The sequence below is a fragment of the Macaca fascicularis genome, chromosome 1 (assembly GCF_037993035.2).
Source record: "Macaca fascicularis isolate 582-1 chromosome 1, T2T-MFA8v1.1".
NCBI classification, from domain to species: domain Eukaryota; kingdom Metazoa; phylum Chordata; class Mammalia; order Primates; family Cercopithecidae; genus Macaca; species Macaca fascicularis.
The window spans coordinates 41,437,378-41,456,047 of NC_088375.1; the positions used below are offsets into that span (position 1 = coordinate 41,437,378).

General features: G+C 41.3%; 1 protein-coding gene across 3 annotated transcripts in view; it reads left to right on the top strand.

Annotated features, from left to right (window-relative positions):
- Positions 1 to 18,670, top strand: part of RGL1 (ral guanine nucleotide dissociation stimulator like 1) — a 290,242-nt gene that overhangs the window by 254,334 nt on the left and 17,238 nt on the right. For all 3 annotated transcript variants that reach the window (XM_005540214.5, XM_005540216.5, XM_005540217.5), the window contains 6 exons: positions 41 to 125; positions 5,817 to 5,906; positions 8,162 to 8,248; positions 10,689 to 10,721; positions 12,989 to 13,110; positions 15,186 to 15,275. In XM_005540214.5, coding sequence (XP_005540271.1) covers positions 41 to 125; positions 5,817 to 5,906; positions 8,162 to 8,248; positions 10,689 to 10,721; positions 12,989 to 13,110; positions 15,186 to 15,275 — 507 coding nt within the window. The remainder of the gene's footprint in view (positions 1 to 40; positions 126 to 5,816; positions 5,907 to 8,161; positions 8,249 to 10,688; positions 10,722 to 12,988; positions 13,111 to 15,185; positions 15,276 to 18,670) is intronic.

The window sequence follows — 18,670 nt, forward strand, 5'->3', positions numbered from 1 at the left end:
TAACTCTTCATTGTTAATATTTTCTAATCCCTTTTCATAGAGACCGAATGCTGATGTTTGAAGAACTTTCAGATATCTTCTCAGACCATAATAACCATTTGACCAGCCGAGAACTACTGATGAAGGTGAGGCTCTTAGTGAGGGTGCTGGGTAGTGCTTAATAGCTCTGGAATCCATTCAAGGAAGAGTAGCGTGAGGGCTCCTTAAGTTCCTTCAACCCCAAAGAAAGCCTAAAGTAACTAGAAGGCAAAAATTTTTTTAAATGCAGAATCTAAGAAACTTGGGGCTGAGAAAATTCTAAGTCCAGTTGAGCTCTCTCTTTCTACCTCCCTTAGCTTGCCTGTTATGCAAGCAGATTGTGAAACTTGAGTTCATATGCGTATGTACCTCCTTAACAAGCTACTCTGCAAATACCAAGTGCTGGCAGTTTGGTGGGTGAGAGGCCCTGGAATATTCCTTCTCAGCAAAACATCTCCTAGAATGACAGAGGCCAAGCCTGCCTGCAATTCCACATCCTTTATTTGGACTAAATTGCACAATCTGTCAGTCAGCAGTATTTATTGAACACCAAATAAGTGCTGACTTCTGAATGACACACTAGGTAAAGATATAGCTTAGTTCATTGTATCTCTCCAGACATTTGTTAAATGCCTAATATTTGTAAAGCTTTGAACCTGCCTCTAGAAATATGAAGATGAGTAACACAAACACTGTTTCCTGGAGTTTACCTTCTAATTGGGGTATACAGACACTAAACAACAAGAATAAATAGTCAAATAAAGACAACTAACAGGTTGTGAACAACTATCAGAGGGGAACTAGCATAGACCAAATATTATCCTCATAGTCTTTCTATAAAGTAGATTTTATCATCATCATTTTGTAGATAGCCAAGACTCAGACAGGGTAGTAACCTGCCCTAGGGCATACAACCAATAGGTGGTAGAGCTAAAATATGAATGTATCTGGTGAGACTCTAAAACCTGTGCTTTTATCACCAAGGCAAAGCTATTTCTTCTGACCTTTTTGGAGTAGGGTGCAGGATGGATCAGGTCCAGCTTCATAGAGAAGGTAAATTAGTAGTTCAATAAATATTGGTGGAGCACCCACTAGGTGTTGGAGATGTAACCATATTAAAGGCAGTGTTTGATCTTAAGGGGATTACAGTCTCATGGGGGAGGTAAAACATTTATAAAATAGTGTGCTATGTCCTACCATAGGGGAAAGTCCTGAACTGGGCAATCAAAAGTTGTGATTCTTATCCTTAATCTCCTTTTCTATAAATGAGAGCCAATCAAAATATTTGGTATGTTGACTTCATAGAATTGTTTTGAAGATTCACTATGGTAAAATACTTGAAAGTGCTATGCAAATATAAGTTATTTTTTGTATTTGGTGAGCTATATTCATGTAAAACCAAAGTATGCATAACAAATGAAAATGAATAGAGAATAAGCTGCATATTTGAGCTTAGGGAAGATAGTTGGAGTAGGAGTGAAAATAGGTAGAGGTGGGGTTAGTAAGAAAAGGCATCCAGGTGCTAACTCTTAGGTTAGTCGATCCTGTAAGGGCATTTGTTATGGTCTTCATGACTGTTCCTGTCCTATGTCCTACTTATCCTTCATGTTTCAGTGTAGACGCCTCCTTTTCTGGAAGCCTTCCTTCATTCTCAGGTCTGATTAGGTGCCTTCCCCTGTGCTCCAGGAGAAGCTGTCATTTCTCTGTCCTGGCACTTGTCACATGCTCTATTGCAATTGCCTGTCTCTCTACTGGTCTGTAGGCCTCTTGCAGGCAGGGGCTGTATGTATCTTTTCACTTTGTATCCGTAAAGTCCAACCAGTGCCTGGCATGCAGTAAGCGTTCAGAAGCTATTGTTTGGCTGCATGAATTGATGGGTCTTATCATTCACATGACTTTTTAACAATATGCCCACTGTTAGCCCTTCTTGGTATAGGTGATATGAGCAGGGCAGTATGTGCTGATGTCTGACTTTAGTTTTGGACTACCTGATTAACTGCACACTAAACAATGATTGCTGAGATCGTGTTACTCCCTGCTTCACATCCCCCAGGCTTTGCATACTTTAAATGGAAACCCATCTGGCTGGAAGGAGATGGCTTAGTGGTCTCCCTGTCAGCAGTACGAAGCTAGACTAACTGGAGCCACACATTCAAATCCAAATAGCCCTGAGTCATCCTTCCAAAGTAGATAAATTGAATACTGAGCAGCTCATTGCCTGGTGGCAGCCTTCTGGCTGAAGGCTTAGAAGCAAAGCTGTATCTAGACATTAAAGATCCCATAAACCTTTCTTAAATGCAGACGTTACTCCAGTACTCTAAATTAAATTTCTTATAGATATGACTCAGATTCCAAAGAAAGGAAAAACTTGGCTGTGAATTCATATGGTCTGTGCATTATCATTAATGATAGTGAAATGCTTTGGGCAGTCCATGTGTATCTGTAGGTCCCTTTCCAGTCATTTTTGTTAATCATTCTTCAAGTGAAGCGTCTAATTCTGAGTGTAAATTGTCAGCACATTTTTTTTTTTAATGGAATCACAAGGTACTTAAGTTCTCAAAAGAGTCACTAGGAAAAACTACTGGCCTCTGTTTCTAATGTTACTCCTGGTTTTATACTGATTTATAGTTGGGTAATAGTATAATAGTTTTATTTTATTTTTTGTAGAGATGTAGTCTCACTATTTTTCTCAGGCTGGTCTCAAACTCCTGGACTCTTAGTTTTAAATGACCTAACTTCTCTTCTTCTGGGAAGATGTAATGTGCCACTTATATAATATGGCCCAGGCAACATGATAATTAGCAAAAATCTGTGGTTTTCCTTTTAATTGTTTTAAAAAACTGTTTCATCTCCTCTCAAAGACTATCTTAAACCTGCTATATCCTTATGATTTCTGAAACCTGGGTAATTCTAAGCAGGTGAATTATAGTCTGGAAATTTCAAAACATCTGGAAAGAAAGCAGAATGCCACCAAATCTTGGTTCTCATGACTCTTGGTGAGAATTTTTTTCGGTTGACTTTATATAAAGGACTGCTGGAAAGTCCCAGAAATTCAACCCTGATGGAGACGTATGTTCAGTGACACTCCAAAACATGCTAAACTCAAAGTTAGAGCAAGAGCCTGTTACAGCTGTGACAGTTCTGAGCTGTAATTGCTGATAACTACTGAGCTTAAGTTAACCAACATTTATTGATATGGATCCAGAGTCTAGTAGAAAAGTTCCATCTAGACCTAGTAGAAGAGGGCCCTCTGAAGTCCGGGAACAGCATGGATGAGGGTAGCTGAACTCTGCTAAAGATGGATATAAAGAAAAAGTGAGACTTAAGCAAGCCATTTGCACTACAGAGATGGAGAGGGAAGAGAAGGGCAGAGGGGGGAGACAAAAGGAGAGAGAGAGGGAGAAGGAGATTGATGGAGGAAGAGGGAGATTTGGCATTTATCCAAACATAGGTGGTGATTAAAGTCATGAGATTGAATGGTATTTCCAAAGACATGAATACAGCAAAAAGCAAGAGGAAGACTTTGACAAGAAGAATCATTAAGAAAATATGAAAACAGCAGAAGAGCCAGGGGGAGAGAATGAGTGTTACAGTCACAAAAACCTATGAAAACTTTCAAGAAGGTTCAAGGGATTGGTGTTGCGCGACGTTGCAGAGTAGGAGATTTGGGGCTGAGGAAGGAAAAACTGAAACTGCTGGATGTGGCAGATAAGTGGATTTTCAGTTGACACCTCATTTGGAATAATTGGGACTCGTCAGTCTTTTTAGATCTCTAGCAGGGATGGAATCTCATTCTCATGAAATCATAAAGTCATGGAATCAACCAGTCTTGTAGTTCCCCATCTCAGGTGTTTCTCTCTCCTGACTAATGAGAAGGTGGTCTTAAGTCCTCTTTTGAGATCCCTTTCACCTCTGTTATTCTGTGATTCTTAGGAACCTTTGAACTTTTCAGAAATCCTCTTTAGGAATTTTAGCCATGTCTACAATAATTTCTGATACATTATTCCTCTGCCCATAACTGACATACTGAAGGGAGACCAGAAGGACCTACACACCGGAAAGAGGTGGGCCCTCGTACTCAAGTCAGACATAATTGATTTCTAACTCTAAGCAAATTCTCAAAAATGTGGGAGGACTCACAACTATCTAGCACAGGAAAGGCGCATATTAGGCTGCTTTCTTTTTTTTAGAGGTAGGGTCTCACTATGTTGCTGTGGTTGGACTTGAACTCCTGTACTCAAGCAACCCTCCTGCCTCAGCCTCCTGAGTAGCTAGGATTACAGGCGCACACCACCATGTCTGGTATAGGCTATTTTCATCCATCCCTGGGAAAAACAATGAGTGGGAGATCATTAACTAGTAGCTCTCTTATTATCATTTGTGATGGGAAGAACTTAAATAGATAATGAGTCACTGTGGGTTCCGTCCCAGTGGTGTACCTGGGACCTGAGTTAAGGCTGGTGAGAGATGGAGCATGTTGGTGCTCTGTCACTATCAGCAAGACCAAGCCACTGAAAAAAATCCTTTTGCGGTTTTATAGTAGTGGAAGGTCATGTGCTCTGGTAATACATAAATCTCAGGAAAAGTGACTAAGGAAAAACTAGTATAGAAGTTATATACTACTGAATTGTGCAATTTACCCCCCATTCATGCAGTTCCTGGAAAATGAGAACTTAGCAAGACCCCACAACCACAAAACCAAAAGCACTTAATGTTCAGTCAGCAAACTCGTGATTACTCTATGTAGAAGAGTTTGTTGTTACAATAGACAGGAGGAGAGAAAGGGTAGTAGCCATGTGTCCTCAGGCACCAGGAGGAAGGATTGATTTGTAAGAGTTTCAAACCTGAGAGGCAATTTAGAAGAACTGACCGGGGGCTGGGGATGTGTGAAAGTTCGGCTTTCATGGATTGGTCATGTAGTACAATATTGGACTTCCTCAGAAAACTTCTGGTGCAAAAGTTTCATTTAGCTAAGAAATACTACAGAAGTAGTCCCTTTCTTTCACAGAATGCTGGCACATCCATGTCAGGCCAAGATCAAGAAATCACAAAATGTACAGAGGAAGTCGATCATTGTTTTCAGGATATCTGATTACTTTGAGTTTAATTTGGGATCTGTAAAAGTGTCTTCATTTATGCGAATTGCCTGGCTTATATTGATGATTACTTTCATAACCAAGTCAGGTAATCTTCTTACAAAGTAAGGGGAAGGCTGGGTGTGGTGGCTGGCTCACGCCTGTAATCCCAGCACTTTGGGAGGCTGAGGCAGGTGGATGATCTGAGATCAGGAGTTCAAGACCAGCCTGGCCAACATGGTGAAACCCCATCTCTACTAAAAATATATATATAATAATAAAATAAAATACAAAAGTTAGCCAGGTGTGGTGGTGCATTCCTGTAATCCCAGCTACTCAGGAGGCTGAGACAGGAGAATCACTTGAACCCGGGAGGCAGAGGTTGCAGTGAGCTGAGATTGCACCACTGCATTCCAGCCTGGGCAACAGAGCAAGACTGAGCGGTTTTTTTTCCGTCTCAAAAAAAAAAAAAAAAAAAAAAAACGAATTTGAGGGAAGAACAAGAAAATCCAAGTCCACCAGCCTCATTATAAATAGACAGCTTGCAACAAGCCAGCCAAGTATTTGCATAATATATATTGTGAGAGCCTGCCAGAGGCCTCTTCGTTTTGCATGGCATTCTGAGCGAGAGTTATGCAGGGTTGTGTGTGAGAAACTAGATGCCCCTTCTCTCCATTGTGGCATCCTGTATCAATTCCCTCTGTGTGCATTTCTGTTTCTTAGGAAGGAACCTCAAAATTTGCAAACCTGGACAGCAGTGTGAAAGAAAACCAGAAGCGTACCCAGAGGCGGCTGCAGCTCCAGAAGGACATGGTATGTCTGGCCCTCATCTTCCCTGACAGCTCACAGAGGAGAAGGGGCGCTTGCGGCTGGGCTCCCACATGGCACTGGCACCTTCAGTCAACAGGGCACCCAGGTTTCCAAGAAAGGGTCTCCCATTCTCTACCCCATTTGTTCTCAGCAGCCCTGGGAGGTCTGTAGGAGAGAGATGATTACCCCCATTCAACCAGTAGGAAGTAAACACTGGGTTGCAAATCCTGTTTTCTGGCAAAGTTGTTTTCTGAAGGTGAGCGGGAGTCTACAGCAGGTAGACTTCCTCCCTCTTGCAGTCTCTTCCACCCCCTCCTGCACTTAGAAGCTGCTCCACCTTGGCCTGAGGGCCTCCTGAGCTTCCTACCGTAGTCATCTTCTGATACGTGGTGACCAAGGAGAAAGAGTGTTTTCTCCACAGGGCCCTCGTCATTGTACTCAGAGATCCTTTCGTTTGTTCTAAACCCTCTAGTCATTGCCCAGCTCTCCTTACTAATCCCAAGGCTAACCAAATCTTTATAGTTTTCAATATTTAAAGGAGCGTCATGCCTCCCTCCTTAAGACTGAAAGATAGTTATTATCAACTTTAACTTCACTTTAAACTTCCGACTGTTAGCACAAAGTATGGAAGACCAGAGGGAGGAGAGTAGAGACTGACAAACTCTAAGTATTCTGCTTTAAGAGGATTTTCTCTTTCTTTGGAAGGCTGAGCATAAGTAAGAAGTGTTTTTGAATGATAGGACTCTTCTGCAACATGAAACCTATAAAACATTCACAGTGTTACAAACTTTTTTGGTTGTTCAAAGACAAGCTAAAAATAGCTGTTACCAAAAAATACGTTATTTTAGTACAGGATGAGACCTTGTACACAGAATGGGAAGGGCACACTGCAGCTGACAGTGAGTTCCTGAAGGACAAAACCCTCCTTGGTATGAACCTCACAAAGCAGTTCTGGCTGAGGAAGCAGCCAGCCTCATGTCAAGTAACCTGGCTTTACCCTGGTTGAGCCTTTGTATTCCTGCTAAAATTTCCAGAATTAGCTCCATGGGATTTAGGATAAGGGATCCATGGGGACCCCTTTTTACTTTTCCTTTAGGATGGTTAGTGCCTTGGTGGCTTCGTGAAGAAGAGAGATGATTTTGAATGAGATTTAGTGAAATGAATATAGTGTATCCCTGCAGTTGTAGGTAGAAGTGCCTTCACCTTCATTTCCAACTTTTTATTCTAGAATAAGTTTAGATTTACAGAAAAGCTGCAAAGCTAGAAGTTCAGTTTCCCTCATTGTTAACATCTTCTAAAACCATAGCACATTTGTCAATACTAAGAAACTGACACTGGCATGATACTATTAACTAAAATCTAGACTTCGTTTGGATTTCACCAGTTTTCCACTAGTATTTTCTTTCTGTTCCAGGACCCAATCCAGCGTACCAACTGCATTTTGTTGTCTGTCATCCCAGTCTCCTCTGGTCTACGACAGTGTTTTCTTGACTGTTTTTTATTACCTTGATGGTCTTAAGGAGTCCATCCAGGTATTCTGTAGAATGTTCCACAGTTTGAGGTTGTCGGCTGTTTTCTAGTGATTAGACTGAGCTTCTGGATTTTTAGAAAGAATATCACAGAGTGCAGTGTCCTTCTCGTCATATCACATCAAGGAGTGAATGAATGGTTTCTGTGTGACGTCTGGTGTCATGTTGATGGTGACACGAATGATGGTGATCTTTATTACTTGGTTAAGGTAGAGTTAGCCAGGTTCTCCCTTAGAGGTTACTGTTTTTCTGTTTCCCCCCTCTATTCTTTGAGAGTGAGTCACTAAGTCTAGCCCAAGGGGTCATTTTAATAGTGATGCCCCATACTTTTGTGGTACATACTTCTCGGTGTGCAACAGCCAGTGGTGAGACATTGACTATCCAGTACCATTCCAAACTACCAGGAATGTCCCCATGCTCTGAGAGAGAACAGATATCCTTCTCATTTGAGCCAAAGCAAAACATAAACCCCACTGTCAACACTTTTGAACAGATGTGTATGATCTCCTGGCTTTGAGGCTTGGTTTTCATCATTTCACAAGTTAGACATTAGATCATGGAGTTTCTATCCTATTTGTGTAGAAATGTTAAAAATGTTACTCATGGAGGTTAGCACCACTGGCCCCCAGTTAGGCCTTAAATACATCCATTTGCTCCAGCTTGAAGATTCCTAAAACCCTTCAACTTTTCAATAACAATAAAGACAGTTTTGCTTTGGTTGCTCTTCAGGGTGTGATGCAGGGAACTGTGCCCTACCTGGGCACCTTCCTGACTGACCTGACCATGCTTGACACTGCCCTGCAGGACTACATCGAGGTGAGTTCCATGTGAGTGGTGTGATTGGGCCTGCAGCCTTCCTTCTCACTGGATACCCCAAAGAGTAATTAACTTCTCTTAGTATCTTTTGAAGGTCCAAAAGTACATGGCATTGTGCTAGCTGCTAGGAGGAATACAAAGAATAATACCAAACACTAACACCAGAAGTGGTTCAAAATCCAGTGGAAGCAATAATATATCAAAATAAGCAGTGAACAGTAGTAATAATAGAAATTCAAACAAATGCACTGAGAGAACACAGGAGATCACAATTATTATTATTATTTTTGAGATGGAGTTTTGCTCTTGTTGTCTAAGCTGGAGTGCAATGGCATGATCTTGGCTCACTGCAACCTCCGCCTCCTGGGTTCAAGCAATTCTCCTGCCTCAGCCTCCCGAGTAACTGGGATTACAGGCACCACCATACCCGGCTAATTTTTTGTATTTTTAGTAGAAACAGGGTTGGTCTCGAACTCCTGACCTCGTGATCTGCCCGCCTCAGGCTCCCAAAGTGCTGGGATTACAGGCATGAGCCACCGCGCCCAGCCTAAGTTTTGTATTTTTACTAGAGACAGGGTTTCACCATGTTGGTCAGGCTGGTCTTGAACTCCTGACCACAGGTGATCCTCCCGCTTTGGCCTCCCAAAGTGCTGGGATTACAGGCATTGAGCCACCGCACTCGGCCCACAATTAACTCTTATGAGGGGTTGTGATGAAAAGGGCTTATGAAGGAGTAGGTTTGGGTTTGAACAAGACTTTAAGGCCAGGCGCAGTGAGTCATGCCTATAATCCCAGCACTTTGGGAGGCCAAGGCAAGCAAATCACCTGAGGTCAGGAGTTCAAGACCAGCCTGGCCAACATGGTGAAACCCTGTCTCTATTAAAAATACAAAAATCAGGCTGAGCGCAGTGGCTCACACTTGTAATCCCAGCACTTTGGGAGGCTGAGGCGGGCAGATCACGATGTCAGGAGTTCGAGACCAGCCTGGCCAATATGGTGAAACGCCATCTCTACTAAAAATACAAAAATCAGCCAGGCATTGTGACACATGCCTGTAGTCCCAGCTACTCAGGAGGCTGAGCCAGAAGAATTGCTTGAGCCTGGGAGGCAGAGGTTGCAGTGAGTTGAGATCGTGCCCCTGTACTCTAGCCTGGGCGACAGAGCAAGACTCTGCCTCAAACGAACAAACAAACAAACAAACAAAACCAAAATACAAAAATTAGCCGGGCATGGTGATGGGTACCTATAATCCCAACTACTCTGGAGGCTGAGGCGGGAGAATCACTTGAACTTGGGAGGCGGAGGTGGCAGTGAGCTGAGATCCTGCCATTGCACTCCGGCCTAGGCATCAGAGTAAGACTCGGTCTCAAACAAACAAACAACAAAAAAAACCCTCAAGACTTTAATGTTGAGTAGGACTGCTTGGTGGGATAGGGAGTTAGTCAAATTTGTGATTTTTCAAATGTGCTTTTCTTTTTGTATTGCTGTTTTCTTTTGTATTGCTGTGGGGTATTTTTCTCTCTCTCTGTCTCTTTCTCTCTGTGCCCCCTCCCTCTTCCTCTCTGTTCCCCCTCTCTACCCCCCTACTGCCTTCATCCCCCTCTTCTCTGAAAGGGAAAATACATGAAAACTCAGACAAACAACTTGTTAGTAGCAGCAATAAAATAATAAGTGAAGAAGAAATTTCAAATTGGAGATGAGCTTGAAAGATTGCTTGTATATTTCAGCATATCCTACCCCCTGGTTATCATATGCAACCAGCCTGCTTTTACTGTATCTTAATTAGAAGAAGTAGAAGTTATTTTGCATAGATCTACCTACCTTTGGGTTTGCCACAGTGTTGGGGACATGTTTATTCATTTTGTATTTCCTGACCTCTGTGTCTCTTCACATCCTCTTCCTCAGCTTATCTCAGGAAACACCCATCAGCGTTGGGGAATTTTGGGGAGTAATCAAAGATTGAGAAGTTAAATTCAGCCTACTGAGAATAGGAGCTGAGGGGATGAAGAATTGAAACTTAACTTTTCATGATGCTATGGAGAAATGACTTCCCTTTTGATAAACTATATGAGTCAATGACCATCTGTTTTAGTTGCTTTTGGTATGGGAAAAAAGGGTAATGGAATATTTACACTAGCTTTTATCTTTACTGCTTCTGCAAGTGTCTTTGGATCCTGATTTGTAATTATTTATCATTACTATTTTAGTTGGTTTCAGACGTTTCAAGAGAAGACTTTCTGCCTATCCTGCCTTTTAATAATAAATTAAATTTTTTAAAGCAAAACAGGATTCTCTTCTTCCACAGTAGCCATAATTATAGGATCATTGATAACTGTGACTTTATCACCCCTTTGATCTATTTTAATGTGACCTACAGCAACATAAGGCTGTGTTTTAAAGGAGCTTGGTTGGTCACTCTTTTTATTAAAATTTCTTTCAGGGTGGACTGATAAACTTTGAGAAAAGGAGAAGGGTAAGTAGAGTTGATTGGCTGTGGTTTTCTGTTTTCCTTTGTCTGACCATGAAAAAAATGAAATAAATGGGGACTTAAGTTTCTTTGTAGAGGCAGAAAAAAATGAGTTACCACCTACTGAACGTTTATCATAGACCATTTTGCTTGGCATGCTCCTATACGTTATCCCCCACTAGCCTTATGAGGTGGGTTTTATCATCCTCAATTCAAAAGTGAGGAAGCTAGGACTCAAGAGATTTAATTACTGGACCAGAATCTCTTGGTGGCAAAGCCAGGGTTCTCATCCTGTCCTGATGCACCAAAGCCCACACTTCTTCCCTGTCCCCTCCTTATCTCCTTTACAATTAGTTTCAGCAATAGCAGTCTCACTCCTATAATTAATAACAATGTATTTTATACTTGAAGATTACTAAGAGAGTAGACTTTAAGTATTCTCCCCACAAATAAATATGTGAAGTAATGCGTATGTTAGCTTGATTTAGCCATTCCACGGTATATACATGTTTCAGAACATCATGTTGCACATCATGTTGCACACCATAAATACAAACAGTTTTTTAATTTGCCAATTAAAATAAAAACCAGGTTTACCCTATTAAGGATAAGGGGTTTCCGATGAGCAAGTAACATAGAAGAGTTAATAAAGATGGTAAACTCTCGTGGGTCTACTCGAGAGAGGAAAGGAAATAGTCTTTGTCTTAGGTGTAGGTAGTTATTCTTTTCCTTTCCTGTCAGCATAGGAAGGGGTGCTCAACATCAATTTCAGTCTTTCTGTGGACAGCACAGTTCTGAACTGTGCTATTCAAGATAAAACATTCTTGAAATTTTTCTGTGATTTTTATATTCAAATGGTATATTTAAATAGATATTTAAAGGACTCAAAGGAAAATGAGTGAGCAAAATAATAACTTTACCCTGTAGTATTCTCATTATTCTTTAGTACTTTCACATTCCACAAATATTGACTGTCTACTTTATGTAGGGGGTTTGGGAATTACAGCAGAGAAAGACCAGAGCTCCCTGCCCTCATAAAGTTCACAGTCCAGGAGAGAGGTAGACAAATAAATAGGCAGTTGTAATACAACCTGACAAGGGTTTGTAAGCAGAAGTCGTGGGTATTAGAGAAGTATGTAGTTGGGGTATCTATCTCCAACTTGTAGGGCCAGAGAAACTTCCAGGAGAAAACGACATTGAAGTTAAAACCAAAAAGGCATAGAGGAGCTAAACCAAGCTGGGCTCTTCAGTAACAAGATACTAACCTGGACAAATGTAAATTTTCTGTCCCTTGTAGACAATCCTTTTTTCTTTAGCATGATGGTAGATATTCCTTGAGGATACTGAGACCAAGGGCTGAGGTCACTGGATGGAAAGTTATGATTTGGAGAGTCTGCCAGTTCTTGAGTTACTTCTGTCATGTCCTGTAATGATAATAAATTCAGTTATTGCCCCCTCAGTTCCCCTCTCGGTCATTTAACTTCAGAATAACCCTGGTTGGTAATCTCTTTCCTTTTTAGACTAGGATATTAAACTTTTGGAAAGTTTGACTGTAAAACCTAAACCTAAAGCTTATACCCATTGCTGACTTAAATTTTTTTTATTGAAACATCCAAAGAAGTATAAATAATTTTCAACATAATTATGTACTTGCCTCTATGTGAGTTTTAAAAGACTTAGTTAAATGATTTAGTGGCGTAGTAAAAACCCAAGGATTCAGGAAATCTAAACATTCAATTTTATGAGACCTAGGACTGTTTAGATACTCAGCCCTACCAAAACTTATTTATTGAGGGATAAAGGTTGAAGAAGATGGGGATGGGGAACTTGGGAGCTCCCTGATTAAAGTATTTGTTTTCTTTTTTTTTTTTTTTAAGAAATATGAATAGAAATTTTTCATATATTTATGAAGTACTTACAACCTTAAAAATCATTTTTCTATTCCAAGGATGAAAGTGAAAAAGAGAAAAAGGAAGCCACTGGGACTTTACATAGTGACCAGTTTGGGTTGCTTTGGTAGCTTGTTTTATTCCTATAAATTGCTTTTTCAAGGAGAAAAGAGGATTAAAAATTAAAGCATACAAGGACTTTGGAGAGTTTGAGTTAGCTCCTTTATTTTTAAGGAAGCAGTATTTCAGAATCCTCCTAGATGGTTTTCTTCATCTTTTATCCTAGTGTGGTATATTTTCATGTTGAAAAGATCTATATTTGGTTGGTCTTATTATCCAGTCTTTTTTTTTTTTTTTTAATTTTTGGTATCCTGTCTGCTTTAGGAATTTGAAGTGATCGCCCAGATAAAGCTCTTACAGTCTGCCTGCAACAGCTACTGCATGACCCCAGACCCAAAGTTCATCCAGTGGTTCCAGAGGCAGCAGCTCCTGACAGAAGAGGAGAGGTGGGCTCACCTGTCTTTCATCAGGGGAGAACTGAAGCGTTGGCAAGAAAAATGCTGCATTTAATACCTCGCCGGGTCATTTATTCAACAACTATTTAGTGAGCAGCTGCTAGGTTCCAGGTCCTTGGTTTTCAAAGGCGCATGGTGTGGCAGGAAAAGCTGAGGTGATAGCATCAAGATGTACTTTCAGACTCTTGCTTGGCCACTTATTTATCTTTGTAACCTTAACAAGTCATTTGTTCCTCCCTATCTTCAGGATGCTCATCTGTAGAGTGTTTGTTTGTGAGGCGTAACTACGATCTTCTGTGGGATTGCTTTGTTAGAATGCGTGTCCTTAGTGTTATCACCACCACCATTGTCACCGTGTTTGTCATTCCTGTTAATTGATGGTACCTTTCCAGGGAGCTTTCAACCTAGAGGGGGTGAGAGACTCATGAGGCATTGAAATATGATGGGTAACTACATTGCTACAGAACCTATGGGAAGAATTGGGGAAAATAAGGAAAATATAAAGGCATTAATATTTAGGCTGGAAATATTTAAAAGAGAGACAATAAAAAAAAGAGAAACAAGATTTTGCCGTAATAACAAAGAAGAACTGGAAAATAACGTTCCAGACCAAGAGAGAACACAAGCAAAAGCTTGGTGGCCTGACATGCTTGGCATTTGGAGGAACAGTGATAACTCAGGTGTGGCAGGGACACAAGGAACAGTTTCAAAATAGTGGGGTGGGCATAGAAAGGCACGTTCACTTGAGTGCCCTGCCCATTGGCCCAGCTCATCCCTGTCCTGTAGCCTGCTGGTTGGCAGATTGGTCTGCAGGCCATATGTGGCCCACTGCCTGTTTTTACATTTTTAAATGATTGGGGCGAAAAAAACAAAAAAAAGAATATTTTGTGACATGAAACAGTTATTTGAAATTCAAATTTCATATCTACATAAATAAGATTTTTTTGAAACACAGCCCATTCATTTACATCTCATCTGTGGTTGCTTTCATGCCTTAAAGACAGAGTTGAGTATTTGCAACAGAGACCATATGGCCCACAAAGCCTAAAATACTATGTGGTCCTTTACAGAAGAAGTTGGCCCATCCCTACCCTAGCCCAGGGAATTTCTTTGGAAGTTTATCATAAGGGAGAGTGAAATTGACAGCAAAATAAGTATTGACAAAAAAAAATGATGTTTAGAGAAGTATTGGAATGAATTAATGACAGCATTTGGATTCAAACTCAGGTCTGCCTGACTCTACAGCCTAAGTAAGCTCTGAAGATGGCTGTATAATGTCGGGCACCCTTCCCCACCTACCCAGTAACGAAATACATCTACTGTCTAGAGCTACGAGCTTTCGTAAAAGACAATTGGAATCACATATAAATTCCTCTTGTGCTTGTGTTCGTTATATCTGCCTGGCAGATAGAGGTCTAAACCTGGAGCATTTTAAATTGAGGATATTTTGGCAATTAAAAAATTTAAAAAAATATTTGTAGGCCACCCTGGCCAATGTGGTGAAACCCCATCTCTACTAAAATAAATAAATATATATATATATATATATCTTTATCAGTAATGTAATTGCCTATGTCTATTCATTGACGAGCAGATAGATTACAAAAGTCTTTTCATTTTCTTTGGATAAAACTAAGTCATATGTGCATGTGCACACACACACACATACAGAAGAGTAGGAAAGAGGTAATAGAGAAGAAATAGGAGGGGGAGGTAGTAGAGGAAGGAAGATTATTCCCCTGGCCTAGCAGTGGGATGAGACTGATCAGAATGGAGTTAGTTTTTGATGCTGCCAAAGTGCATATATCCTTGTATTTGAAACACGCAGAATTAAATAGCCTCAATCCATATGCCAGTGGAGGTGAGGGAGGAAGCACGTAAGATAAATGTGTCAAATCGGGCCATTAAGTCAGTACCCCCTGATGTTTATGATAGAACAAGGTTTGTATATAACTTTACTTTGAACAAAGAGCCTTCTCTAAAACAAAACCAGCACATTGTGTGAATTTAAATCTGTTTTTCAATTCTTTAACTTTGACCTCATGGAGCCCCCTTCTCTTTCTCAGCTATGCCCTGTCATGTGAGATTGAAGCAGCTGCCGACGCCAGCACCACCTCGCCCAAGCCTCGGAAGAGCATGGTGAAGAGACTCAGCCTGTGAGTGTACCCCAGGGGTTCTGGGGCTCCAAGAGGGTCCCATCAGAGTTGTGAGTGGAGATGTCTTCAACAGGATGACCTTGAGCCAGGGTGAAAGTGAAGAGCACTCCGCTCATTTGTTAAGCTGTTTATCCTTCTGTCATGAACTCAAAGCATTTGCTAAGTTCATTCTCCACTGCCTTCTCTGTCGTGAATCACCATCTTCTCCTTCCTGGATCACTCCAGTAACATCTTCACTGTCTTCTGGCTGCCCCTTACCAACCATTCATTCTCTACTAAATAGCTAGGTTGTCTTTTAACATGTACACCAGATTATGTTGCTTCCTATAGCTTTTATTTTAAAATAAAACCCAAACTCTGTATCCTGGTTTACTAGGCCTTACGTGATTTAACCTGCAGCCTTCCCTCTCTCACAGCATTGCCCTCTGTTCACCAGTGTCGAGGACGTTTGCACTGGCTGTGTCTGGCCTGAAATGCTCTTTCTTCATGGCTGGCTCCTTCAAATATTAGCAAAAATGTTATGTGCCAAGAGAGAACCCTTTCTAATGTTGCTGTCCACCCCTCATTCTCATTCATGTTAGCTGCTTCCTCCAGTGGAACATAAGCAACCTGAGAACAGGAACCTTGTCTATCATGCTTGCAGTTGTATTGCCTGAGGCCAGCAGTTTGAGACTAGCCTGGACAATGTAGTGAGATCCTGTCTCTACAAAAAAAATCACTTCAAGTATTAACTAGGCATTGTGGTCCATGCATGCAGTCCCAGCTACTCAGGAGGCTGAGGTGGGAGGGTTGCCTGAGCCCAGGAGTTCAATGTTACAGTGAGCTATGATTGTGCCGCTGCACTCCAGCCTGGATGACAGGGCGAGACCCTGTCTCGAAGAACAAAACCAAACAAAACAACAACTATATATATATGTGTATGTATATGTATACATGCATGCTATGTGTGTGTGTATGTGTATATATATTCAGTGTCTAACTTTCAATATGTGCCTGAAAAGTCACCATTATTTTTAATGAAATTAATTAGTTAATATCTTTTTGAGGGTTTGGGGGGATCAGGATTCCGACTGTCTTTATGGGCATTTGATAGTTCCCAGCACTGTCTCTCCACCTACCTCAGTGAGTCACATTGAGACACAGAGGCAGGGATGGCACATGACCTCGAGTGTTACCATGTCCCCGGTGTAACATAAAGACCTCTGTTGGACATGGATAGCAAGGTCTCCCACCACCAGCGGCCATGCAGGCTGCTACCTGCCGTCAGATGATATGAGGCATTGTGGATGGGTTGGAACATGTGCTTTAGTAGAAAGCATCTGGAAGATAATCCTATGTTTTGCTCACCCTCTCTTTGTTCAGATGGCTATTCTGGCCCTGCTGAACTCTAAATTGATGAGCTTTTGGAGTCAGCTCTTGAGGAAATTTTTCATAGTATTTTGCTGTCTTTTCATCTTTGCAGATATGGGGGAATAAACTACTGAGATAATCTGAGGGGACTGACCATGCCTTGTCAGCTGGTAAGACTGGCACGTGCACAGGGAATCAGCTCCCTGATAGAGGAGTCCAGACCTGCAGAGGATCCTGGGTGTCCACTCTGCCAACTGAGGCCGCAGAAGGAGCTGGGAGCTTCTGGACTCACTCTGGTGGTCAGAGGTTCTTAAGGAAAAAACCAAAAATGCTCAATGCAGGCAGGCCTAATCCTGAGTGCCGCTACCTCTGTCCTGCTGCCTTCTCCCCATCCTCATTTCTATGCTACTGCTTCTCTGTACTCCTCTCCAAGCCTGGGATCTAGATGTTTTGTGGTGGGTGCTGTAATACCTCTGGATCCTCTCTCTTCACTGACACAGACAAGTGTTCAGTCCTATGAAAACATTTACTACGAAATCCAGAGAGGGCAGGACTGTGAGGGTGCTATGTCCTTCACAAAGTGTGGTAGGCCCTCAGTACATCTCTTATTAGTAAAATCTTGCTGGGATAACCCTTGGTATCTGCAGTTGAGTTTGAGCTTCTGTTATGAAAGGAGGTCATATGCCCCCATCTTATTTCTTGTACATACAAGGATATTTGCATACCATTATTTTCAAAAGGTTTCATGATCTTCTTAGCATGTTTACAAATCTGGAAAATGTATTTTTGCTGTTCCCACATTTAATGGCTCATCATCCAAAGAGGTTGGGGAAAACTTTGGGTGCTTAGGCCTTGAAAGTCAGAGATGCCTGCTACTGAGTCAGAATGAACCTTCACAAAGCAGGACAAAGCAGGACCTTATTGAATTGTAGAAATGGAAGAACGCTAGAGACTCTGATGAGATAATGGATGGAGGACCACTAGTTGACATCCTTCAAAGATCTACATTGTAATTTATGGAGCGGTAAGACAAGGGCATTATTTTTGCTTCTGTGATCAGAGTTTAGCTCATACCCCTATAGTCCCTGTGATGCTTGGAGGGTTATAAAAGGAAGACATGGAAAATGGGGCTGGAGATAGCAGGGTGGAGATGAGGCAGAGCAAAAATATGCTTGAGCTCTTGGAATTCAAGCATATAATTCTGAAAATATTTAATAAAAAATCAAGTTCATCTTCAATATTTCTATTATTGTTATTTTATAGTCAGTACTTGTTTAGGTTCAGCCCACTTGCTAGTTGTCTTGCATGCCATTCCTTCTTACATCTGACTCCTGCCCTCCTTTTACCACTACTTGTGGTATCATCAGTTAATGGTAAACCCTCTCAGTATTAGTCTGAGAAAGTCTTTATTTTGCTGTCCTTCTTGGAATTATATTAGATGGGTATAGGATTCAAAACTGACTATTACTTTCACTCAGCACTTTGGTGATATTATTCAGTGTCTTTTGACTTCCATGGTTGCTTTTGAGATGTCTGATATCTGCTTAATTACTATTCCTCTGTCTTATGTTCCCATCCCTGTTGCTTGCTTGCTTGCTTACTTTTTTCTTTTTCTTTCTTTCTTTCTCTTTCTTTCTTTCTTTGTTTTTCTTTCTTTCTGTCTTTCTCTCCTTTCTGTCTCTCTTTCTTTCTCCTCTTTCTCTCTCTCTCTCTTTCTCTCTCTCTCTTTCTTTCTTTCTTTCTTTCTTTCTTTCTTTCTTTCTTTCTTTCTTTCTTTCTTTCGAAAGAGTTTTGCTCTGTTGCTTAGGCTGGAGTGCAGTGGCACGATCTCGGCTCACTGCAACCTCTGCCTCCTGGATTCAAGCAATTCTCGTGCCTCAGCCTCCTGAGTAGCTGGGATTACAGGCACATAGCACCACACCCAGCTAATTTTTTTGTATTTTAGTAGAGATGGGGTTTCACCATGTTGCCTGGCGTGGTCTTGAACTCCTGAACTCAGCCTGCCTCAGCCTCCCAAAGTACTGGGAACACTTTGAGAGCCACTG